Source organism: Aythya fuligula, chromosome 15 (assembly GCF_009819795.1).
Source record: "Aythya fuligula isolate bAytFul2 chromosome 15, bAytFul2.pri, whole genome shotgun sequence".
Taxonomy (NCBI): Eukaryota; Metazoa; Chordata; class Aves; order Anseriformes; family Anatidae; genus Aythya; species Aythya fuligula.
Window position 1 is genome coordinate 7,802,009 of NC_045573.1, and position 26,017 is coordinate 7,828,025.

Consider the following 26,017-nt stretch of genomic DNA (forward strand, 5'->3'; position numbering starts at 1 on the left):
GTTCTGTCCACACCACTTGGTCTTGACACAGTGACAATCAACCTGCGATCTGAGAGCTTCCTCTCAGCTGGAGAGTTTTCAGTGGTACTGAAAACTGGAGCCTTCCTTAGGGAAAGGGTAAAAAAACTACCTGCTGTACCACTTCAGGAAACACAAATTCAGTCGCTGCCAAATGCTCGCTAACCATGTATTTGGAAGGGTCACTGTTTTTTGCCTTTACCTGATCGTAAGTGTCACCAGCTTCCCAAAGTGCATAAACCTTTAGTTCATCTGGTGAAGCAGCAGTCTGTGGAGGAAACTGAGAACAAGAGGCTGTTAAAAATAACTACTTATTTAATGAGTTCTGCTTAACGATTCTACGATACAGTATCCCTTGACACCTATCAGTGAGTCAAAAACGTTGTGGCCACGTAATGAGAATTGCTGAAACAACACAGGCTCCTCTCCCACCCCACACTCAAAGCTGTAACTTCCCTCCGGTAGCCCCTGTGCCTGCACAGGCACAGTCCATCCCACAGCCAACGAATACGAGCCATGTGTAATCCATCCTGCAGCACACGGACCCTGAATGAGGGGGTAATTATGGCCTAGAGAATAGGACGAGCACTCCGGCATCCTGATCTGTGCCTTAGTATGTCCAAGTGATGTCTGACTGGTGCTTCTGGTCACACTGGGGTAATCCTCAGCAGGGTGACAGGCACACCACCAAGCATTTCAGAGCTTTAAACTGGGGCTGCTGGGCACTCTGGACCCCCTGAATGGGGGGCATGGGCACAGTTTCCCGTTGGAGAGCGGACAACCACCAAGTGCCAGAAGAGCAGTGCTAGGGCTTGCACCTCAGCCAGTATTTCACTGCAAGACGTATAGGTTTTTCCTGTCAGATGCATTGTTTCCAGAACACCCAAAGCATTATTCAACTGAGCATCCAGTGCACTGCAGGGTCTTTCTGGAGATTTTTAAGTCTCCAGTGGCAAGTTTCAGACATTCAGACTCTAACCTGGATGTATCTGCTTCACTGCTCCCAGGCTGGCGTGACTGACAAGCACTGTGCTTCTGCTGCATTTGTGATCTCTGCTCTGAGACAGACTACAGGACTCCTGAAGACCGAACACCAATGGAGAGTGAACCAGACACCTGCTCATTTCAGGCTCCAAAAATGAAGTGTTATTTTTTTCCCCCCATGTGCCAAGCCAAGGAAACACCATTTGTTTTTTTCTGAAGCAGAGGCCTCATGCCCCTGCACACAGGAGGAATACAACTGCCTCTCCTCCATGCTCCAAACTCCTAAAAAAATCCCAAAAACAGAATACTGTCCATTTGCCTTATCATCTCCCCTTAGAACACTAACTAACAAGCAATGCTGGAATATGCCTTCACTCCTGACGTGTCTCTTCCTGTCTGTCACTAACAATTTATTCCTTGCTAACCGTCCAGATGACCTCAATCAATCATCTCGGAAAAGCTAACAAGCCCATCCTGATTGTTCCAGTATTCCTCAATCCTGGCTGCTGGTACAAAACACACCTTTCTTCCCAGCCTCTCCCACACCACACCAAGAGACTCGTGCATCACAGAACAAAAGATCAGCCTCTCCTTTCACACAATGCCTCTGATCTTACTGAAGAGGAGAAGCATTTTTTTCCAGCGGGTTTAGCAGCTTTAGCTCCCACGTTGGCTCAAACAGCTGGAATATAACACAGTTTCCTCCTTGGTTCAGAGGCAGGACTCAGGTTTATTAGGCTCTTAACACCTGACACACTTCTCTTCTCATATGGACATGCCATGTATTGAGGAGTACAACCTCTTGTATGCTTTCAGCACAGATAAAATCAAACCCTTCAGCCTCTCTCCTGATAGCTGCAGCAGGAGAAGCAAACTGCAGGGCAGCACGAGCACTGAGCTACGCGCTGCCTCGCTCTGGGAAAGCCACCAGTGCAAACTCCTGCCTCAGCCACGCTGGAACATGGCTGCACTTCTCTGGCCATTCAGCAAGGAAACTGCCTCCAAAGCAACACAATATTTATTTGGGAAAAAACACAGAACCTCCTCCCCTTGCCCAGCCTCACTCCGTAAACTGCTGCACAGACTGGTGCCAGCAGCTCCCTGCTTGCTTGCTGCTGTCACTTCTGGTCCTCAGGGGAGGGAAATGCCACCAAAGGCTCTTCAGAGAAACGTGCAGCTCTGTCCAGCTGTCCTGCCCTCCCATACACGCTCTCTGCCACGTTCATTATCTTAGCCTCTCCAGTCTCACCTTGAAACAGCTCTCCACTGCCTTAAAGCCCTTCTTTATAACACTTGCCCCGTGCCCTTCCTGCTGTGAGCCCCCAGAGCCATCGCAGGGCTTTTGGACAACTTGCTGCCTGTGTCCCAGGGCTGCCACGTTACAAGGGAAGCTGCTGGGGAGGAGCCCTTGGCTTTGGGATGCAACTGGCTGGAGCACTGAGCACGTCCTAAAAATAGCCTCTGCCAGACAGCCCCGTGTTCCTGCTACACCAGTCTGCAGGGGGCTGACGCTGCCAGAAAAACTCATCTGCCGAAACAACCTTAGAGGCAAACTGCTGTGCTTTGCCCTTGGAGAGACGTGGCCCTGCTCCCTGTAAGAGCAGGACAGCACACACACACACAGGCACCCCTCCTGCTACCCCAGCCAGGAGGAAGCCACGCTGACATCATTTCCCGACTGCTCCAAAATAGCCTCCAGGTCTGGGCAGAGCCTGGCCACGCCACGGAGCGGAGAAGGGAGCCAGCAGGAACCAGCCACCGCTGCGCACCCACTCCCCTTCAGCACTTGGGGAGCATCTGCCTGCCTGGGATTCACTTTCCAGACCTGCTCTTCCCTTCTGGCTGAGGATGCTACAAAGCACAGGTAAGCACAGTGCCCTGCAGGCACCCTCCCAGCCTCACTTACGGATGGCCTGGCACCTCTCCTGGCTCCCCACAAATACTATTTATCTTGTGCCCCAGGTGCAGCAGGTCAGCTTTGTAAATAAAGCCGGCATTCCACTGCCTAGGTTTCCATTGTTGTTTCCAGCAACACGTTTTCCATAATAGGGCAATGTGCAAGTCAAAAGTGTCTTCACCCCCCACAGAACATCACTTTAATTACCTCAGATCATTGATTTTTATCACCAAAGCCGTTTCAATTACAGAAAACTAATGAGCAACTAACTACAAAATCCCAGGCTAAACAACCCTCCGGGCTTCCACTGAGCTCAGGCAGCCTCGGTGGGTTCAAACAAAATTGTCCAGGGGAATGATCAAGAGATACTGAAACATATGAGCCCATGCAAAGGGTAAAACCAGCCCAGGCACCTCTGCCACCTCCCCGGAGCATGAGCTGGAGGCTTGGGGGCTAACAATTTACATGGCTGATAACAGTACAGGCTTGTGCAGGCTCCTGTAGAAGATCTCAAGTTTGGGTAAGCAGAAGTAAAACTTACAGCAGACCTCCAGCAAGAGACCTTCCAGTGCCATCGCCACACCTCTGCGGGGCTCCTGTGACAGGACTTCCCAGACAGAAAGTTGTTCCCAACCACCTGTGCTCAGGAGGATTTTATTTAGGTTGTCTTTTGAAAAGCAGAACCTATCCCACTTTCACTCCTCACAGCCTTTAAGCGAAGGCTGGATGAACTCATTCCCAAATTCCCAGCGTTTCCAAAGCAAAGCAGTCCCATTTCCAATTAAGACAGCAGCAATGACCTCAGCTATTTGCCACCAGCACAGCAAACGCACATCCTACACTGTGTACAAAGGAGAGTCTCTCCAGCAGCAGGAGGCAGCGTCAGCCCAGCATTACCCCAGGACTTGGAAGCTGTCAGGAGAGAAAGCAGAAAGTACCGAGCTCGGTGGCCTCCCTTGTGGCACCTCACGTCTGTTACGAGGTTCCCAGGTGCCACAACACGCACTCTGCACACGACTGAACATGTTATTTCTGCCTCCTTATTCCTGAGCTGGCTCCCAACTCCCATGCTCCAGGCTCTCTCATCAGGCTGCCTGCTCCCTGCTCTTTCTGCCTCGCCTGCTCTCTCAAGCAGTTCACACGTCTCTTCTCTCACCAAAGGCAGCCGACTCCCAAGCTCTTTCTGGTTGCAAAACAATCAGCACTGCCAGATGTCTCGTAAAATTATTTTCCTTTTAGGCTATTTCCCACGATGCCAAATTTCTTTTTCCTTCCTAAGCAATCTGCTGTCACACAACGGTTGCTGTGACTCACGCAATCACACATGTCATTTCTACACAGACAAACAAACAAAGACATCTCTGAACAATCCTGGAGGAAAAGGACTGGCCAGAGAAACCTGCTGGAGATAGGGTTTGGCGCTTCCCAGAGGGCTCTGCTGGCTGTGCCCTGCTGGGCCAGGCAACAACCATCACCTCTCCTCCCCAGCAGCATCCCTGTCAGGAGCTTGTGCAACTCGCAGAAAGCTGGTGGGAAGAGCTCCGGGACTGCCCCACGTTGTGTTACTGAAACAGGAGCAATGAGACCCTGAGTCACTGCAGCCCCACACCTCAGAGGTGGGAAGAGCCCCAGAGCCAACTGCGCTGCAAGCATTATCCCAGAGCAGAGAAAGCAGAGCCTGCCAGAAGCAGGACCTCAGACAAACCTCCGGCAGTTTCAACAGATCCAGTATCGGATGCTTACTCAGAGGACATCTTTCTTCCAGTCCAGCCCAAGACAGAAACGTTTCACAGCTCAGACATTTAACTGGCCCCCATCCCTCCTCCCTAAACACCAGAGGAAAAACAAAATAATACTTACAGGCACCAAAATTTGTTTGCAGCCAGTGTCCAGCACCATGTCCTGTAACATTTTGTCCGAAATGCCACTGAACAACGTGTGTCCTGGAGGCAGACTGGCTAAGTGAAGGTTAAACAACCGTTTGAGCTCACTCAGGGTGAGTACAAATTGTTTCTTAAACGTTGAGGACACAAACGCCTTCAGTTCCTGGGCCACCCGGTCACCGCAGCCTCCAGGCAAGTGGCCGTTCAAGGCGTCCATGGAGTCCTCCTCAGCGTGGAGGCCGTTGACAACGCCGTTGTTCAAGCCCTCATAAGCCGAGGTGTCCATGGGCTCCTCATCGCTCACAGGCTCCTCTTTGATGCGGATATTGGAGATATCCATCTTAGCTGCAGCGTCATTTGATTTCAGCTCTGCCTTTTGCTTCTGGAACTCCTTCTCCAGCTGCCCGTAGTTCTGCTTGACTCTTGCTTTAGCCATGTTGACTCTTTGCTCCCCAGAAACCACCAATGGATGACCTAGCGAGGAACAAAAGGCACCATAAAATTCACCACAACCCAGAGTCCAGCCTTGCAGGATGTTTCTCGAAGGGCTCGTAGTAAAATAAAGCCAGGAAACAATTTCTACTTGTAAAATCTAAGGCATAAGCATGGTTTGTGCATTAGAGTTTACTTTTTATCTTTTTAACCTTAAAAAAAACACAACGTTGGCCAACCACTTGTGAAAGGAACCTGCAGCAAGGAGAAAGTTTAGTTGTTCAGCCACTAGGGCCTTTTGCACAAATCAGGAAACCAAGATACAGATTACTTACATATCTTTACTTGTGACCCAAGTACTTCTTTACCTGACAACTTTAAAAAAAGAAAAAAACGAGTATGCGGAGGCTGGTTGGGCTCACTGCAGCAACTGCCACAGCCAGCACAAGGATGTCCTATAGGTACAGCACGTATACTGCAGGGGTTAACAGTGAATCTGAACACTTTTTTAGCATGAGGTGCACAGTATGAAAGTCTGAGACCCTCTGCTAAGTATCAATACACAGTGATGAGGGGAAATGGACAGGAGGGTGTCCTTTCCCATGCAATCCTGGCACCTCTTCTGGTGTCCTTTCCACGCCCAGCAATCCAAAACTCAAAGGGCGTGTTGGGAAAAGAGGAATCCAGTCCCAATCCCACAGGCAGGAATGCTGTATTTAAGGCAAAAGCCCACACAGCACACATGCTGTTATCTTCTCTTCTGGTAGGCCCACTAATCCTCTCCGAATAACCCAACACCTAATCCTTCCAAGCAGATCAGATACAGGGTATTGAGATGGATTCCCGTGCACGTTTGTCAGTTCTGCTTACACTCTTCACTGGCTCCAGTGTCTGGCAGTGAGCCAAATGCCTAGTTAAAACTCTTTGCAATCTCAAGTTTTCACAATCTTTTAGGACTATGGCACAGCTACTTTAATATTCTTACTGGCATCCAGGGGAGGGTGTCAAAAAAAAAAGAGAGCTTCACACCTCCTTACAGCCCCCTGACAAACACATTCTTTGTTAACTGCTCAGCCCTCAACCACACCACAGACAGCCCAGTGCAAATCAGGGGAAATAAATAAATAATAAAAAAACCAAAGAGGTGAAAATTAATTGTGTACTGGCCCTGTCCTCTCTTCAGGAGCTGCTTATACTCCTAGAGCATACATACTGCCATAAGTGAGGAAGTGGTTAACAGAACCAGCTGACTTCAGCTGATTTTACACTATCAGATACAGAGCCCCCGGTGTCAAGGAATCATCCCTGCTCTACTACAGCGTGTAAACCCCAGGATTAGTTAGTGAAGATACTAGTGAAGACCAAAATGTTTTTAACTAATACAGGGGAAATCACAAGAAAGAAAAAAAAAAAAAAAAAAAAAAAGAAACAAAACACCACCAGTCCCCACCACATTCAAAAACAGACACTCCAAACCACCCCACCCAGAAATACAGAGATATGCCCTTGCTTCAAGACAATCCAAACACAAATCGATTTACCTGATTGTGTCTCTTGTTTCTTTGGTGTCAAGTGTTCCTTTAAGAGATTATAGACTTTTTCTAATCTGAAAAACAAAGAAAAATACACCAATAGAGTTTCTGTTGTTATGCTTGCATGCAGCCACATCGGCTCTAGCCATTAGCCAGAACACTTCATTTCTGAAAAGCTGATCTTCAGGGAGCCAACAGGAATGACTTGAATGATGTGGGGATGTCTTTCCCTCCCCACCCCTGGTGACTGTGAGGGGTATATCTCAGAGGCAATAGAGATCTCATTATTTATCAATGTCAACAGAAACTTTGTGCTAGAGAGTTCTCTATTTCTAGCTTATTCCCCAAAATAAAGCAAGTAATTTACTTGGCCTGAATGCCCATCCACAGCATATGTTGCCTCTGAACTATATCTGGATGCTTCTTAACAAAGTCTTCATCATAAGGGAGCATGAACTCCCAACCTTTGTTTATTCTTGCCACAGACATATGCTCTAGGAAGTCTTTCACATCTTCTGGGCAAAGCTATAAGAAAAAGAAAAAAAAAAAAGATGGAAGTAAGTTTACATTGGACATCTGCAGCCGTGCAACACTGAGCATTGCTCCATGAGACAGGTGGAGTTGGACTGACTCTGTGTACGTGGGGCACCTTCACAAACACACGCCCAGGTAAGTGGGAGATAGTTATCCTCTGCAGCACCAGCACTTTCACACAACGTTAAAGGCACTGCACTTCAGAGAGCAGTGGTGATTAATCATCTGAGAGTCAAATAGCTCATGGCATGTTTTGTAAAGAAAAGGGAGTTTCCCAACTGAGATGAAAAGATTCATCATTGTGAAGAGAAGCATATTCTACAATTCTAATCTTATTTTAGAGCTCCAGGTCAGACATGCTGCATCTATACATGCATAGCTTTTAAGAAGCACTGGATCTAACATTCCAAAAGTAGCCCGTCTGTGCATAAACTGCCGCATGTTTTGTCATTTAATTGCACTTTAAGGAAATGCTTTTTTTCCCCCCTCTTTTCATTATGTTTCTCATTCATGTACCAGTTTTAGCAGAATATTCAGGGGCCCGAGTTGTTCTAGCAAGACAGTTGCATCCTGTGGAACTGTGTTAACCGTGGGAGCTGCTTGAAATGTTTCTATAAAGAGTATCTGTACCTATTCCAAAGTAAAGCCATGCCTTGGGTAGCAACACTGCAAGTCAGCAGTAATGCAGGCACAGCAAATCCAAAAGAAAAGTCTTGCAGCAGCACTTGCAGAGAATGCCCAACACTTACCACCCATCTCTGATTTAGAAAGAAAAAGTCACTCACTTTTGTAACTGCTGCCACTTCCTTTCGCACAACCCAGCGGCCCTGGGTGAACTTCCACATCTAAGAGGAAACAAAGGAGAAGCCCTAGTAGCTATATTTAGGAGTTTCCTTACTGAAGTCATAGTAACAACACTGTTGAATAATGTTACCAGAAAAACGGAAGCAGGCAATGCTCAATACAGGTAGTGGGAAAACACTTTATGACCTTATTCCTTCCTCAAATGGCCATGAAAACAATATTAAAAGCTTTGAGAGTCCATGGTTTGCCTTGGTGAATCTTTGACTACAAAAGCTGTGAAGAATCTTTTGAACTCAGACTTCACTTCACTTCTAAAAAAAATCTACTGCAGTGATGCTGGGTCTCCAGAATCCACACCTCAGACTCAGCTTTAGCACAGGTACTCATCAACCTAAAGAAACCCTTCATCTACTACTGTGGATGCAGTGCCTGTCAAAGGCTACGGCACACAAACTCCTCAAAAGTGTCTGCTGCCTTCTTCAATGCACACCACAGTCACAGGCGTGCCAAGATGGCCTTTCACTCACATGTGTGTCTCTGGTTAAGGGAAAAGCCAGCTGCTCTGCTGAGCAGCTCCCAAGGTCTAACACACTGAGAGCAGGCTAGCAGGATACTTGAGGATTTGGGCAGAACTGCCACTGCCTGAAAATGACCTTTGATTTCTTCCTGTCTCCATTTAAATAGACTACAACCTTAGTATGTGCGTATTAATAATGTTGTGAAGGATTCAAAATCTCATTACTGCCAGCTTCTCCCTGCCCTTCCACGTCACACATGGATCCTTCTCTCTGATTCAGCTTCTCTCTGCCCACAAACACACAAAATCACCAGTCACTTTAGGGCACAGGGCACTTCTGTTTTGAAGCACAAGAAGCTGCTGTCCAAAGGAAACAGATCTGTCATCTCCCCCTGTACACAACTCTGAGGCAGCCAGTCCTCATGAGACACCTTACCCTCAACTGTTCTCATGTTCTCTGAAATTATGTGAGAAGCTGAGACAAAAAAAAACCACAAAAGCTTTCAGGAAAGACACAAATTACCTTCTCTCCCTCAAAGTGTAGTCCGGAACAGTTTAACACTAAAGTAACTACTAGCCTTTTAAAATATTTAAAATAAGAGTAAAATATTTTTTAATCTTATAAATTACTCTACACAAATATGTACAGGAAGATAAAGTTCACTTTTTAAGCTGGAAGACCTGTTTTCTCCACAGGTAACATTACATAGTATTCCTGAGCCTTATGAATAAAACATTTCATTTTGTCTGAAAGCCAGAAAAATTGATGTTATTTTCCAACATCTTAATCTTTTGCCTGTTGCAGAGCTATTCAGAAAATTACTTGCCTTTTAAGATCAACACAGATCAATTTCTCACACCAGGTATATTTGACATTTTAAATGAAAACAATTTACCTTTACATTTTAATTGCCAAACGCTACCACTTACTTAACCAAGAATAATAATGATCGCTGGTCCCTAGAACTTTACGCATGACGTGTCACCTAATCTGCTGTGCCCTAAAACGTAATGTCACTGGGTCACACCTGATTCCAGGTCTCCATATGGCAGTGTCCTGGGCAGACATCAAGACACAATGAGAAGTCAGTTTCAATCACCATCAGTTTTATCTTACACTAGAACTGTAATATCCTTAAGGTCTCCTGCACAGCGTGCCCCTATCAGTTAAATCTTACAAACAAACTTTGCAAACAAAGGGAACAGTCAGGTCTACCTGAAAAAAATGAGAGCGGTGCACTCAGCTTTTTTTTTGATGGGGTGGAAGTCATAAACTGACTATGAACTTCGGAACCACTTAGGAACTTTCTTTTCACTAACTGCGGAAAGAATTAACACAATGCAGAGGTTGTTCCTCTTTGCTGTGGTTACGTGTTTACAAGACCTGTATTCATTTCAACTTCCATGTGCAGTCACTGCTCATAGAAGGTGCCTGGGAACAAAGTCCTTTCACTGATTAGCAACTCCAGGGAATAAAGTCCCTTTTAAAGGCCAACAGTGCCTGCTCAGGGAGCATAAGGCTTACCCACACTGCCCTCCTGAGACCTCATGGTCCGGAGCCCACGGAAATGTATCAGGGGAAACAAGCCCTTCATTATCCAGTCCTGGCTTCTCTGTAAGCCCCACAACGTGGGGCTTGGGTGACAGTGGCTCTATAACATTTATTAGAAAGTGATGCATATCACATACTGTTAGTGACTAGCAATCTGAACCTACCAGACAGCCACAATGTCAATCCACACCAACTCTCCCATGGCAGACTTGTAACACCACCATAAGGATTAAAGTACAAATAATTTCTGTGGAAGAAACATCTTGTTGCAGTAGAACAGCCAAGTTTTGCAATGCCATAGCTCTCAGGCAAACCTCACCTGTGTTCTCCTTTAGAAACAACAAGCTCTTTTGTACTTACAACAAAGTCTCTCCCTCTACAAAGCACTTCTGCAGGGACTCCACTATGCGGACTAGAAGTATCTTTTGGGTAGAGGACATCACTGTTAATTAAAAAAGAAGATAAATTAGTTACTGGGTAGTCCAAAAAATGGCATTGGTGAATATTAACATAACAAACATGCGCTCCCTGTTCTGCAGTTAAATTACACCTTTATTCAAAGCACCGTTTTCATTAAAGGAATTAATATTGGCGTAATTACCCCACTGCAATTACATTAGTACAAAAAGGGCTTACACCAGCAAAGCCCAGCCTTGTGACTAGCAGATGCGTGCAACACAGGTACAAGCTCTGCTTTGTTCTTGCAAAGCCTATCCTCCCTTGGATTGGTGTAAACAAGACCAACGTGAGCCTAAGAAATGCTTAGGCTAACCTGGTATGCAGACATAAACGAAGCATTTAGCCAAAATGCTGATCTGTGAGAATGAAGTGGTTTTTTTTGTTTTTTTTTTTTTGCTTTGTTTTAAATTTCCTTCCCCATAATCAAGGATTAAAGAGAACAGTGCTATGAGATCTCATGCTCAAACCAACCAGCCCCAGGACGAACACCACCCTTGTGTCCTTATCTGCTTGTAAAACCAACTGGATGACATTCATTTCCATGGTCTCTAAAGCCTCAAGGCATCCTAGGTTCATGATCCTGATCCTACTCAGGCTACAGAAATGGGCTGCCTTTCCACTCAAAGCTCTGGGGTGTGCGTGGGTGCTGCTGTGTGTGTAACCATCTCAAACAGGCTACATCTACTAGAGATACATGCAGGCTCCTCAGACAAATAGCAAAGAATCAGCTACAAAACGAAAACAATCAGAGTGCTAAAACCTTGTCTTAATTTGCACCCAGCTTCCTTCTGGAATGGCTGGAGGGACAGCAGGGACTGAAACCCTTCATACTGCTAATGCAGGCCCATATCACAATAGCTGAGACACCCTGCTAACAGACTGGGACTGGTAACTGGTGCCACTCAGCACAGAGAGCTATTCCACAGCCTGTAATTCTCTGCATGCAGTGCTCCACCCAGGTTAAAAAAAAAAATAAAAATAAATCACACTGCTCTTCAGACTTCAACTCCCAGTGGGATGCATTAACCTAATAAACAGGAGGATGATCCAGTATCTGTGTCAGGCAGTACAGACAGCACCCCACATGACTTATGGCAGGTAATGCCATTTTACCACAGGTAAAACTACCCTCTGGAAGGCAGGTAGTGCTTTCAGCTGACAAGATCAGCACCCACTGATGAACAGCAAGGTGACTGCACAAAGATCTCTGACTGAATTCAGCTAAGAAATATTATAGTTGAAATTGTTTTAGTTTTCTGTGTTTATATTTGACATTAATCTCTGGAAAGATTCAGGACTGTCTTCTCACAAAAGAATATGAGCAAAGACAACACCGAAAACCTGACATAACTCAAATCCGAATACAGATTACATCAGGTCTCACCCATTATTTTATGGGGTAGGGACTGCAGTACTGTTATCTAGCATCAGCCATTGAATTTTTAATATCTAACCACAGAACAAAGCACAACATAATAAATCAAGATTTTATAGCACTGTAAGTTTAGAACATGGCTACTTTGGGACACAGTGAAGATGCCTATATAAAATCCATTGTTCTGTTTCTCTCCTTACAGCACAAAGACACATCCCAGTAACAAAGACAAGCCATACCTCTTCACCACCCAGTTTCCCTGGACCAGCATTGCCACCTGCTGTATACAGCGGAGAACTGCCGTAGAGTCAGTCCCAGAGCCTAGCAAACTCATCAGATTTGCAAATGGCATGACCTTCACTGAAAGGCAAATCACACATCAGATTAAGGGCTTCCTCAATACACACAATGCAGACAGATTTATAATTCTAGGATATTATGATTTATGCTTATACTGAAATTCTAGGTCACAGCTGTATCTTATGAAAAATATCAAAAACTAAATTCTAGAACACCCCCTTCATTGTAGTCAGCAAATGTTCCAAAAATATCTGTTCATGTTGCAACAAAGTTCATTAGCTTAATCGGTCCCAAACTAATGCATGAATAACAACCACCCCTCCCCACCCCCCCCTCCAGAAAAAATCCAACATCTATGTCTTTGACAATATTTGGAAATGGAGACACCTGACAAGACAGGAAGCTCCTAAGCCAATGTCCTCAGGATTTGCTCTCATCAGATGGTAACTCTGAAGAGACAGAATAAAACCCTTAGAGGACAATCAAGAAATGTGTATTACTGGCAACTAAGGAAAGAAAATGCCAAAGTGCAGCTTGTTGCATTAACCTTCCTCTTGCAAATCATACTCAGACTCCATGTTCCAGGAGGTAACTGCAGAAATAAACGTACCCTGAAAGCTATCATCAAATTGAAAAATATTCTAAGAGACAGAGCAGCTACCAGTTCTGCTGTTACTGCTCTTCTGTTCCCCAAAAAACACGGTCAGTCTTCTCAAGCAACTATTCAGCTTTCAAATGCTTCACAGAATCAGAAAGCCAGACACTCTGCCTGGCAGGGAACCATCAGGTAAGGTATTTTATCTGAAGCAATTAGAAGTCACCAAGTAAAGTGCAAAATGGTTACAAAAGTGACAAACCATTCTTCATCAGGATCTTAATCTGATCAGCAAGGGGTAAAGTTCTCAGCTGGGCCATAGAAAGCACATTGCTTGGAGCCACTGGTTTGTCACTGTAAATAAACAAGCAGAGTTGTAGCTTACAAAAAAGCATTCAGACAATATCAATGTTGAACACTGAACAAACACTTACTTCTCTTCCTCTACACTTGGAGGCATCAGCATCATTAAATATTCACTGAAAGAAAAGAAAACACATCCTTAAAATGTTTGTCTTGACCTTCCGAGTTTAAGTACAATTATATTGCAGTAAATGGGAATTAGAATCCTAGCTCTTCTGTACTCCTCATCTAAACAGAGGAACTGCAAGAGTAAATACATTAAACACAGGTGCTCTGACAGCAGTGAGCGGGGTCATGTGAAGCTGTGTAGGAAGTCAGATCAGCAACAACCGAAGTCATTTCTACCCATGTAATCACCAGTATCCACGCAGAATGAATAAAATCCAAAAGATTTCTCAAAACATCTAGCACTGCTCCACTGAGATGTTAAATGTTAAGAAAAACACACCGACACTATTAAACAGAGAGGCAGTCTGCAACTTTCCTGTTACTTCGGCCGTGGTTGTATCAGTTTACACAGAAGTATTTTTACTGACTGCACCACGGGAAGATTCCTACATACCTGCAGTCAGTAAGAAACAACAGTGAACAAGTTTCAAGTAGTTTCAGGTGTCTCTTATAAATTGCAAAAGTAAGTTTTATAAGAGTTGCTAACAGTGGGAGCTGTTGGCTTCAGGGTTTTCATTTACTTTAATCAGAAGGAGTTCTTGTTTTGCTCTTTCTTTACAGTACTTGCAGTCACAATAATGCCAGGTGATGATAACACGTACAAGGCTACAATCCCAAGTGAAAACAACTTGTTTTAATCTCAGGGTACATGGAAACACAGAAAGCAACCTAAGTTGAAGGTTAGTTTGCTTCTATGTTTTTTAAACAATTCAACTTCTAGCATGGATAGCCAATTAATACTAAAGATTTTTGAAGAATATGCCTGCTTACTACCCTGAACATAACCCAAACAAATTACTGTAACTTTTGTAGAAAAACATCAGATCTTTACCTGGGAGATTTAATTAATTCTGTATTCTCGGCGAGACCATGAGCTTGACTGAATAAATACTGGCGCTCATGTTCAGAACGGCTATCCTGGAGATATGGAGAAAAACAGGAATCACTGCCACATTCTGAAAACGCAAAAAGCCAGAAGATGGTCACCCTGTCATTACTGCACCATTCAAGCGTTCCATCTCACTAACTGATGCTCTGTTGTCAACCGTTTTGAATGATGCTCCCATGATGTGGAAACATTTCAGGTGATGTGACCTCAAAATCTCCTGACAGACATGCATGTCAGGTCAGACAATGGGATTTATGTCACTTGGCACACTAGATTCCCTGGCTGTTTTTACAAAGTCTGGTTCATAAGTCATAACCCAAATAATTCTTGGATTTAGGCCCCAACCCCCACCCCTCTATGTCCGTCCAACTCTCAATTTTAAACCTTCTTCAGTATGGAGACCCCAAAACATTATCCAGCAGAGAAGGTACAGAGCATTTCAGGGGAAGTTCAAGCCTACAGACCAAACTTTCTCATCTTTTCTTGATTCCCTGATCCTATGGACCCAGATTTAACTTGGCTGAGCTTTCAGGCCCACCAAGTCTCCTCAGCAGCCAGCACACACCTACCTTCAAGCCATAATAATGTAGATGAACCCAATGCTCTTCTGCTTGTCTCTTCTGCAGGAATTCATAGGACTGAACACGTCGTTGACGAGCTTGTTCAGTTTCAGGGCGGGAGAATCGTACCTAGAAGATTTGGATATCGTTACATATAGCCCCAAATCCCTTGAAACAAAAGACCTGTGTTATCTATTTGGCACATAAATAACAAAAGCTAGGGGCCCTAGCTCAAATGAATCACCCCTTGCTGTCAGTGCCATCTTTATGCTTGTGCAACAGCTTAAAGTCCATCTTGCTTCCCCACCCAAGCCCACGGTCACCAGAACAGCTGAGGCTTTGTGCCCTTTTATCTGGGTATGAATTAGCATGCTTTCTTGTGAACTGTTCCCTGAGCTATTACAAAAAGGAAATTTGGACATACAGTAATTTGCTTAACATCATCTTCAGCTTCATCCTGAGACGAATCACCACCTGCCAAGAAAACACAGCAGGATAAAAACACCACTGCAATAAAACAACCAAAGCCAATTTGTAACTGTTTGGAGGACAACTCTGGCAGAAGGCAGAACTAGCAGCTACAGCTTTCTAAACTATGTAGTGTATAATAGCACCACACCACTCCTACGATAGGACAAACAGCTTCCATGAGTTTTGCAGTGCTACTTTTCACTGGCAGGGGTGACACATCATACTGCTGCCCTTTGAAACTACCCACTGCCTCCTATGCCTCTGCCAACCTGCTCCACCATGCCCACAAAAGTGCTGATGCAGCTACACTGAAAATACTATCAGGAAAACAATCCAGCAAAGAAATGGCTTTGTGATCACTATGCTGTTATTTTAAATACACCTTCGGAATACAATGACTCTTATGAATAAAATTATAGAGAGGACTTGTATTCTACCTTTCAAAAGGAAACACAATTCATGTAGCATTTACCTTCATTAGCAGCTTCTCTTTCTCGGTGTTTTGCATCAGCTTTGTCCAAGTAGGTGAAACTTGGCCTCAGCTGAAGAATTCCATGTAGTGGAGTCAGGTGAAGTTCACCTGAAAAAGAGAATTGACATAAGTTAAAATTATTGTTTTCCAGCGCACAAGGACAGCACTTTCATTATCTCACCACCTCTATAATGGTAGAGCTTCCATCAAACATTAAGTGTTTAATACACTACAAAGGGGGTGATGTGAAAAATTCATCCAGTGCTCAGAATTTCAAAGGAGTATGAAAAATCAAGACCTATTTCTGTCACTTTCCTTTTTGTGTTGGAACCAGATCTTACAGAGTCTCATTCTGGCTCAGATCTGACCTATCCTTTAGAAGACTAGTAGTGAAATAGAAATCACTGAAGACAACCTACCTATTTTCACCTCAGATGATCCTCATATCAAAACTCTACAATGGCATTAGGAAACAAGGGAAGGGCAGAAAGCATTAAACAGGAAAATAAAACAGCCACAATCAGATGGAGATAATAATATAAATAAGAAAAATAAATTTAAACTACAAATGTGTATTTCAGCCTTCAGGAACTGTTAAGATCTTGGAGGCATTTACAAACCTACAGTGTTCTGCTATATTATTTACAGCCTTGCTGGACCTCCTCAAGGACTCTGAGGACATTGATAAGGTACACTTTTCTTTTATTCAAAGAAGCACCAGTTAAACATGAGCCTATGCTACTGAAAACACAGAAAAAAACAGGTCTTATTTTAACCCAGGAATGAATGTTTCACTGATGCGAGAGGTTAGCAAAATGAAGTCACCTTTTCTATAAACAGCAGCTGCATAGCGGGAAACATTACTTGCAGCTTGCGAAGAGCAGAAAGTTTGCTTGTCCATCAGCTTCCTGCAAACAGATGAATACTGTAAGATTATATTGTACAGGCAAGGAGGCATTCAGATGTTAAAGGCCTGAAATCACTGATTCCCAAAGCGGCCTATCAACAAATGCAGCACATATTGGGGCCAGTTTTGTTTAACATTTTAATCAATGGTCTGGACGAGGGGATTGAGTGCACCCTTAATAAGCCTGCAGATGACACCAAGTGAGGCAGGACTATTGATCTGCTCTGGGGTAGGAAGGCTGTGCAGCCTAGGTAGGATCAATGCACTGAGTCCAACCATGTGACATTCAACAAGTGCCAGTGCCAGGTCCAGCACCTGGGTCACGACAACCCAGCAACCCCATGCAGTGGGCCAGGCTTGGAGAGGGGTGGCTGCAAAGCTGCTCAGCAGAGAAGGACCTGGGGGTGTGGGTCAACAACCTGATGAACATGAGGCAGCAGCATGCCCAGGTGGCCAAGGAGGCCAATGGCCTCCTGGCCTGCATCAGAAGTAAAAGTCAAGCTTGGAACTCGATAGGTCAGGCTGATGGTCAGACTTGGCAATCCTGAAGGTGTTTTCCAACATCAACGACTGAAGCACACCAAAAAACAGGTTACTTCAGAGAATTCTTGCTTTATAACTTAGTGTTCAAAGCTCTCCCTGAGATTGTACATCTGCTTGTTTTCACTTTTCCCCGAAGCCCTGGTGGACATGCATATATCTATACCCACCACAAGAAGGAAATGAGGGCAAAGAGGACACCTACGAGGAATAAGTATTCGTTTCATCTGTACACGTGCCATCTACATTGAGGGCAATCTGTTCTCCTTTGCTGCGACAGTAGTTCGGATTCAAAGTGTCAATGGCCATTTCAAGCTCAACCTAAATAATACGAAAGGACAAACAGATAATTGATTGATTCATTTGGGGTTCTGCCACAGTAAACTTCAGTCCAATGCTTTAGAACATTTCCATAGGTTTACAGCAAATTTAAATATGTAAGCAGCACCATTCAAAATCCACGAGGCAAATCTCATACATAAAGTTGAGCATACATATATACATACATATATGGAAATAAAAACTTTCATAGAGTGGGAACACTTTAGCAACAGGCTAGAGATACATCATCTCCCATGTAAATAAATGGAAGCAGAGAAATGAGAGTTCTTAGGCAGCCCTGACAAATACTCTCACTTTTCTAGTTTATCTTCTACTGCATTATCAGTCTAGTTTACTTCCCAGTAGAAATCAAATACACAAATATTTTTCCAGCATCCCCGTCAGTGAGGATCCATTCATAGCCTCCTAAACTTTCCAGTTTCATACCAGTTGGTATGAATTAACTATGTCCTCTTCAGAGGCAATGGGCTCGATTCTGCTCAGTTTAAGACTGCAGCACTGCGTGCTGACTTCATAGCTATTCTTAATTTACACTGGTCCAAGTACAGAAATGACCTCCCAACTTTTATTTACAAGCAGAACTATTTCCACCCTAAAACTTTAAAGTTCAGACAAATGTTCAAAAATAAGTGTTTTCCTGTATAGCACTTCTCTTCTTATACTGAAATTATACGATTATTTTCTCTCAGGGTGTGCCAAAGCTCTTATAAATTCATGTATTACAGCTGTTACTTCACTTTTTTTCCCCCCTTTATGTTACTTGTAAACTGAACTATAGTTACAAGTCCCTGGCTGAGATGGAAGATTTATGAGTCTACATAGTGCTTACAGTGCAAATGTTTGCTAATTTTAATAGACTTCCTCAACACAACATGCACCCTAACTCCAAAGTTCACACACACACTCACTTTAGCCATCATCCCGGTATCAAACATATTTCTGCATTTTTACATGACACGGCATTTTTAAATCATAGCCACAGGTTCAGAAAACATTTTTGTAGGCAAGTACAATAATTCTGGCTTTAGTTCTACTTTCATTACCAGTACAACCCCACTGACTTTAAAAAGGACTTCTGATGATTCATAGGCAGGCAAGAGAGGAATCAAGACTCACAGTAACACTGAAAGACAAAGCTTGCTTCCAAACTTCAACCCTTTTCTAAATATCAAGAAGGTCTTTTACATGTATATCAAGCTCATACAGACTCAGTTAGCATTTGTAACTACGTTTCCCTGAATGGTTCTATTTTACAATCAAACATGTTTTTTTCATCATGACGTTAACTCCTCTCTTTATAAACCTGTTTTGTTTTTTTTTTTTCCTAAACTCTACTGTACACATACCATGAAAGGCACTCTCATACCTCCAAGCACAGAGGTCTGGTCCCACAAGTTGCACAATCGTAACAGCTTAATAGCACAATGTGTACATTCTGGACAGTATAAAGCAACTTATATGGACTGGACTCAAATGATAACCAACCTTTTGTTGCTTTGGTTTTATCTTCGCTGATAAATGCGTAACATCGTCATATGTCATAGAAGCTGGACGAATTGGATACTGAAAAACACATTAATTTCGTAAGAATCCTTCATTTAAAGATCAAAGAACTTCACAGAAAATAATTCAATCTTGTCTGCCTTCCCACATACAGAGCCTCTCACATATAGAGCCACCACGGTTATGAAACATCAAGAAATCCGATCCTGTGAGTCATCAGCAAATTTGGGAGCATGGTCTAGAAAGCCTGTTGCCTTCCCCTCAGTCCTCTACTCTCGTTACTCCAGCCACCTTTCCACCCCACCTGACCCCCATCACTACACACTATGAAATGGGAACACAGTACCACACGTTTGTCCAGAAAAAAAAAGGAAATTATAGAAGCCATTAAAAAAGCATCCCTCGATATTCTCTGGATATTTATTTACCTAAAAATAAAACATTTGTGGATTTTTACTGGCAGTGTTAGTCTATAGAACACAGTCAACATGTAGCCAGGTTTAGCCACATGGTCCTCTTTCCTGAACTGTGTGGGACTGCTGAGATGACAGTGTGGTACCCAGATGAAATCTCCCAGCCACAGCTGCAGCCTGCTCAGAGCTGCCATTTCTCCAGAACACCCACACGAACCCCTCATGAGGCAATGTTCACACCTGAAATGGAGCAATTGTGGGTCTCCAAGAGGCAAGGCTACACAGCCTGTGTCAGCACGTGGCACATGCTGTGCAGAGGAGCTGGGCAGCAGGCAGTGCTTTGCCAGTGAGCATCACCAGCTTACAACGAACACTGCATCCATCAGCCTCAACAGACTTCCCATTTAGCAGATGGGAAAAGGGAATAACAAAGATAAGCTGACTAAAGAAATTCAGTAAACACAAAATAGACTTCCAAATTCCTAACATATCTCCACCTTTCATCACCTGTTCTATCTCTACATAAGGGGGCTCACACCAGTTTATGAATACTGGTGACACTGCCTTAAACAGGGCCAGTCCTAACGAAATCAGTAAAGCTGTCAGAAATCAGTGATGGCAGAGGATGGCCAAGACACTGCAGATCTATCCAAACTGCAATAAAACAATGTAATCTACTAGAACTCCCTCAGGGTGGTTAAAGGGTATGATTTAACGAGAAGTCTGTGCCACAAACGATAAATCTTCTCTTACAAAAAAATTTAATATGAAATGTTTCAACTGACTGAGACCCACAAAGGTCTGCCTATACCCAAGATCTCGGCAGGCTGAACCAATAAGTGAAGTTATTGCTCGTTCAATTCATTTTAAACAAATTTTCACTACATAAAAGTTAGCTGGAATACCTGAAAAAGATACAGCTTCTCCAGTAGACTTCTGGCCAGGAACACATCAATCTGAAAAGCAAGAGAAGCAACCTTCATCAGGTAACAGCTATGACAGATGGAACTTCAGATACAAGTGCAATCCCTACAGCTCAAATGCTGTCAAGTTTAGCGTTTTGTTATGAACTGTAATATAAAGTGCATTCATGACCCTCTTGACAAAGGTCTCCTCCTTACCAATTTTGACACAAAATTCAGCAGTCTTTTAAACGAAAAAAAAAAACACAAAAAAACAAAAACAACTATGATGAGGCAGGAGACAGTGGCTCTAGCTGCATTTTTTCTTTCTAAGGAAACTTGGCAAACATCTGATATGAAACAGGAAAATCTTTGACTGAGAAAGAAGAGGATGCTCCCTCTGGCAGCATGTCTGAAAGTTAACTTCCTTGCTAGAATTTTGTCATAAAACCTTTCAAGCTAGACAAGACACACCCACAAGCCAAATCTGATGTAATACTAGCATTTTGCCTCTGATACATAAAATTCACAGATGTTTCATGAGTATCACATATGGAAGCTTCCATTTTTGGTACCTTTGGCAACACTTCTGTCAATTCCCACTCCTCAGGGCTTATGACCTTTTTATGAGCTTGCCCTTGCTTGTACCTGTGGTGTGTTAATTCATACACAAAGTAAGCAGGACACTGTGGCTGCTGTTTGGTAACAGTCCTTTAAAGAAGTCTCGAATCAGAGCACAAGTGCTTCTTTTAGCAGAGGGCATGAAAACATTTTAGTTTCATATATAACAGATATTAATTCATCAAAATCATTCAATTTTTTTTTTTTTTGGACTCAGCTACCAGAGAACTATGGGGCCAATAAAAATACATAGTGGTCCCAGCAAGTTCCCCACCTGTGTTCTTCTTCTGATGTGGAAAGATTACAAAGGGTAAAAAAGGTGAGCACATCTACCCACTGAGCCTGCCAACACAGATACCATTATTTTGGTCCAACAGATAGCACGAGCCATGTTCTTGGCCCATGTAACATATTCCCTTCTACAGAGCAAGTCACTGGTTATCAGACAACCACTGATGTTGATGACTTTTTTCAGCAATGTAAGAACAACAGGAACTAGAACAAAAAAAAACAAGAAAAGCCTCACGTACGATCACTGCTGCCACACTTTTACCTCTTGTATAATTGGATCATCTTCTTCATTTGCCATGCTAGGATACAAAAAGCTTTTTCTTGGCTTATTTCTTTGCACAATCTGAAAGAAAACAGATACGTCATATGAGTCACTACATCTGTGCCACGTACCACATGTAGCCTAGAGTATTTGTTCATGTTAACTTGTGTTTTTTTCAGCGGTAATCCGTTTAGTCTGTTTTTTTTAAGGAGCGTACGTGTTTGCATGACAAGGTCCTAATACTCCACAATCTTGACCAACTGGCACCAAATTTAAAAGACAAGCAAGTATCTCAAAGCTAATTAAGTTCCTGCAGTTTTATGAAAACCAGCAGTTACATCAGAAAGCAAGCACTCAATCAGTGCTCTGCAGATGGAAGGACAGGCCTTTTGTACTTGCATAAACTGCATCTTTTATACACTGCGTGACTGTTACACCCCGGTAGCAGCTGGTTTGCCAGCCAGCACATCCACAGGGCACTGGCGGGTCAGTCAGCACACGTGAGCTCTGAAATAGCCACAGCACTTGTCACCATCACTAAGGACGGTGCTGTGCAGCTCACTACCCTCCACGCTCAGAAAACTTCCTTGAAAGCAGATAGTGAAGAGCAGCTGAAGAGATGGGAGAAGAAAAAGGGTTGTGTAAATCCTGTGCTCGGGACCAGTCAACCTGAGAACTTGCTGGTCTTGATTTCCTCTAAATGACACGTTGTAGCCCTGTCGCCCAGCTGAGCACAGACACTCTTCAGACTGTTTCTAAGTGACAGCCCCAAGACACACTTCTTGCCCTCTCCTGGACCCCTTACAATCACCAGAACAACAGGTCTTACTTCATAACTCAACCAGCTCCAGAGAAAATAAGATGCTAATATTAACGGAGGAGCGGGCGCTCTGTAACAGTGAGTCACGGTCAGTCCCAGTGCTGGAGTCACTGCCATGCCTGGTTCAGGCCATCAAATAGAAAATGGTCCCTCAGCTAAGAGCAATAGTAATTTTTCCTGCTGAAATCAAATACAAGGATTTCTGAATTATTTGGGATGCCTCCATGACAATGTAATCAGTCCACATCATTTGAGACCATCGATCAGCCAGTACTGGTCAAGACAGGCATAAAAACTCAGACCTCTCACAAACTGACCAAGGAAGTTTTAACACCAAAGAGAATCAGGCAAAGAAATGAGATCTATGTCTTCTACTCCCAGATGCCAGCTCGCTTCTTTGCTGGAATTCGTACAGAGGAAGAGTAAGAAAATGAGGCAGAATCCAGCACCAGCTGGCAATACAGGGTTGCAAGAGACCAAAGCAAACATGTTACATCCAAGACAGCAGTGATTTTCTTCAAATACACTAGCAACCACTTCATTTAACCAGCTCAGTATATTTTGAAACATGTACAGGCTTCTCAAAACATCACATCAATAACATGCAGTTATCTAAGAAACCTTTCAGAGAGGCTGGATAGGCACCTGGATCTGAGTGCTAACATTACCACATAGGTAAATTTCCATCCAGGCAACAGCTCTGGTTTATACACGCTGTTTCTGCCATTCTAGCTAGAAACACAATTCCAGATTTGTTATTTTCAGGTTCCCCACTATCAAAAAGTGCTCCCCCCAGCGCTTAACTGCAACTTTCTGTTCTTTTATATACCAGCATATCCCTAGCTCTTTCTACTCTAATACCATGTCAATAATATTTCAAAATCATATTTGAAATCATCCTGTAGAAATGCAAAACCTTCACAGCTCGGTCAGCATCCTCAGTTAACTACAGACTGAGGCTCATGCTGCAAAACCACAGCGGTGTGACACCAGAGGGAGCGACCACTGCTTTCTGCTGCCAAGCTCTCCGTTTGTCCCAGCAATATAAACATGAATGTGTTGTTTTAAAAATGAGACGTGTCACTTCCAGCTTTGCTTTCCCTGCTCACATCTCCCAAGTGGCTTGATACAGCAGGCTCACACAGTGCCAGCCTGACAGCTACAGGATGGGGCTGTGCATGAAATGGAGTGACTGCAGTTTTCATTCAGAAAAGAGATGACGCCAGGAGGCTTCCCACCACGTGTGAGCACACGCTGTAACACCCAGGAGGTGGAAGACATGGGTCTAAACCCTCCCTCCTTGCCTCAAAAGCACTGAGATTGACACTTCCCTCTCTGATGGACTGAGTGCCAGCTCCGTGCTTGCTCCTTCTCTCTTGAGGAAGTCATTTAATTTTTCTGAATATAAATTAAGATTCCCTGGGCTAAGGAGAGAAAGAGAAACCTAACCTGAAGGACCTGGTTTCTGGTCCCTCATCTAACACAGCTTATGTAATTTTACTTGACATCTCCTTGTGAATCCAGCTGTCGGTACTCATGGAAAATGCTGGATTACAAAGATCACAAATTTTCTTAATAATTTAAGCATAAAGAATGACTACAGTTGCTTTTACTGGAGTGTCAGAATAGCAGGTCTATAAATAGGAAGCAGTATGTCCCAGAACAATTTATAATGCTCTTGCGACTTGAAGGAATCCTCTGCATCAGAACGAAGCTCTTGCTAAAGGCACGCAGATGCAGTTCTACATCTATATGCACATATGGCATCTGTAGAAACAAACGCCACACGAATAACAAAATGGAATTAAACACTAGGTGATATAAAGTGCGGTTACCTGAGTATTTATTTCAAGTTTTCATTGAACTGCCTTGAGCAGGCAGAACTGTTTTCTTTAAAAAGGAAATCCCCTGTGCAAAGCGATGTTAATGCACTTATTAGTATGAATCATTAAACTTCAGAACACCTTGCATGGAGGCAGGAGATATAAATCTTCTAATTTCTCTTGCAATGGACCAACACTAGGACTGATATAACCGCTCTTTAGCTGCCCATATTATCATCAATTTAGAACTAGTTTTACACCAAAGAGGCATAAAACACAGATAAAGCAACTGAATCCCACCTCTAAGTTTGAGCTTAGAACGACATTTGGGTACCAAAATTATCCTTTCTATTACTAAAGAATTTAAAGTAACTGTAAATAGGATAATTGCAAACCTGCATGACACCTGTCACACACAGACTTTTAGTAAGAAATGTTCTAGCGTTTTACTGAGTCTGTCAGTATCACAGACCCTAAAATACCAGTACTGAAACTTGAAATATTTTTCACATAAAATTATGCAGTGCAGGAAAGGCCTAGAACTCCTGCCCTGTCAGTGCCTTAAAGGACAGATAATGCACCAGTGAGGTGGCAGAAATGCCATCTTCTGAATCACTACCATAATTTCCTCTGGCACCTGGACCTTTCTCTGCAGGGAGCCTCCTGGTCCAGCCCCAGCAGCGATCCTCCAGCTCAGGGTGGCCTATATCATACTGTAAAATGGAAGCTTCAAAAAAAGCTGAAGCATCTTCCAAGCATTTACAATAATGACAATTTTGACCCCATTACTTGCTCTGTTTCTCCTCGTTTTGCCTGTCTGCACGCAGCTTTGCACAGTCATCTTCTGGCAGCGAACCCAACGAGGGCCCCTCTGTGCACCGGGACCTCTGTGCGGAGGCAGCCTCCCTGCAGCATGTCCCCGGGCTTTCGGGGTAACACGCTAAGCACAAACCTTTCCGTACACCTCGACATGCAGGCAGCGAAGCGCTAGGCCCGTTCCGCCAGGCGCAGGCTCGGAGCTGCCCGGTGCTGCGTGCTCCCTCCTGCAGGAGCGGGCGGGCAGCGCTCCCACCCCGCCGGGCTCGTGGCCGGCAGCTTCCTCCCGACACGGCGACCTGCCGGGGGGCGAGGAGCGGAGAAAAGGGGTCCGCGGGGAGGGGGGGAGCCCACTGCTCCCAGCCCAGCTCCGCCGTACGGCGCGGACGAGGGGAACCCATTGGAAGCAGGAAGGGCCGGGCAGGGCTCTGCCGAACGCAGAACGGCCCCAGCCCCGCGCTGAGGGGAGCCGAGGGGCCGCAGCCCGCGCCCGCCCGTTCCCGGCGCGACCCCGCCGCCCCCAGCCCTCACAGCGCCCGCAGGAGGCTGAGCCCCCTCAGCCCAGGCCGCGCTGCCCCCGCTCCCCTCCAGGAGCCGCACGGCCCCGGGACCGGCCGAAGGGACGCGGCGGCGGCCGCTTTACCTGGCCGAGGGGCCGGCGCGGGCGGCGGGGCCGCCGGCTGCCCGGTGGCGGTGCCCGGTGGCGAGGCGAGGCGGGCGGGCGGCGCTCAGGCGGCAGCCATGTTGAGGCCGCTGCGGGCGGCACGTGGGGCCGCGGCCCTCCTCCTACCCACAATGCTGCTGCTGCGGGCGGCCGCGGCCGGGGAAAAAAAATAACGCCAAAAAGCTGCTGGCAGCGGTGGGATTCGAACCCACGCCCCCGAAGAGACTGGAGCCTTAATCCAGCGCCTTAGACCGCTCGGCCACGCTACCGGGATGTCGGGGCTTGCTTCGGCGCTGCTTTTAGTGCGC

General features: G+C 44.6%; 1 protein-coding gene and 1 non-coding gene across 2 annotated transcripts in view; both read right to left on the reverse strand.

The window, feature by feature from the left end:
• Positions 1 to 25,739, reverse strand: part of POLR3E (RNA polymerase III subunit E) — a 29,677-nt gene extending 3,938 nt beyond the window's left edge. The window contains exons 1-19 of the mRNA XM_032197444.1: positions 25,689 to 25,739; positions 21,587 to 21,667; positions 20,416 to 20,466; positions 19,080 to 19,157; positions 17,458 to 17,573; positions 16,631 to 16,713; positions 15,806 to 15,913; positions 15,287 to 15,336; positions 14,872 to 14,991; positions 14,246 to 14,331; positions 13,317 to 13,361; positions 13,145 to 13,236; positions 12,227 to 12,347; positions 10,514 to 10,595; positions 8,066 to 8,125; positions 7,114 to 7,271; positions 6,756 to 6,820; positions 4,760 to 5,256; positions 221 to 298 (exon numbers count right to left, since the gene is read on the reverse strand). Coding sequence (XP_032053335.1) covers positions 221 to 298; positions 4,760 to 5,256; positions 6,756 to 6,820; positions 7,114 to 7,271; positions 8,066 to 8,125; positions 10,514 to 10,595; positions 12,227 to 12,347; positions 13,145 to 13,236; positions 13,317 to 13,361; positions 14,246 to 14,331; positions 14,872 to 14,991; positions 15,287 to 15,336; positions 15,806 to 15,913; positions 16,631 to 16,713; positions 17,458 to 17,573; positions 19,080 to 19,157; positions 20,416 to 20,466; positions 21,587 to 21,622 — 1,926 coding nt within the window. The 5' untranslated portion in view covers positions 21,623 to 21,667; positions 25,689 to 25,739. The remainder of the gene's footprint in view (positions 1 to 220; positions 299 to 4,759; positions 5,257 to 6,755; positions 6,821 to 7,113; positions 7,272 to 8,065; positions 8,126 to 10,513; positions 10,596 to 12,226; positions 12,348 to 13,144; positions 13,237 to 13,316; positions 13,362 to 14,245; positions 14,332 to 14,871; positions 14,992 to 15,286; positions 15,337 to 15,805; positions 15,914 to 16,630; positions 16,714 to 17,457; positions 17,574 to 19,079; positions 19,158 to 20,415; positions 20,467 to 21,586; positions 21,668 to 25,688) is intronic.
• A 157-nt stretch (positions 25,740 to 25,896) lies between these two features.
• TRNAL-AAG lies at positions 25,897 to 25,978 on the reverse strand. The gene has a single exon. It is a non-coding gene; the product is annotated as a tRNA-Leu (tRNA).
• Between the last annotated feature and the right edge of the window lie 39 nt (positions 25,979 to 26,017).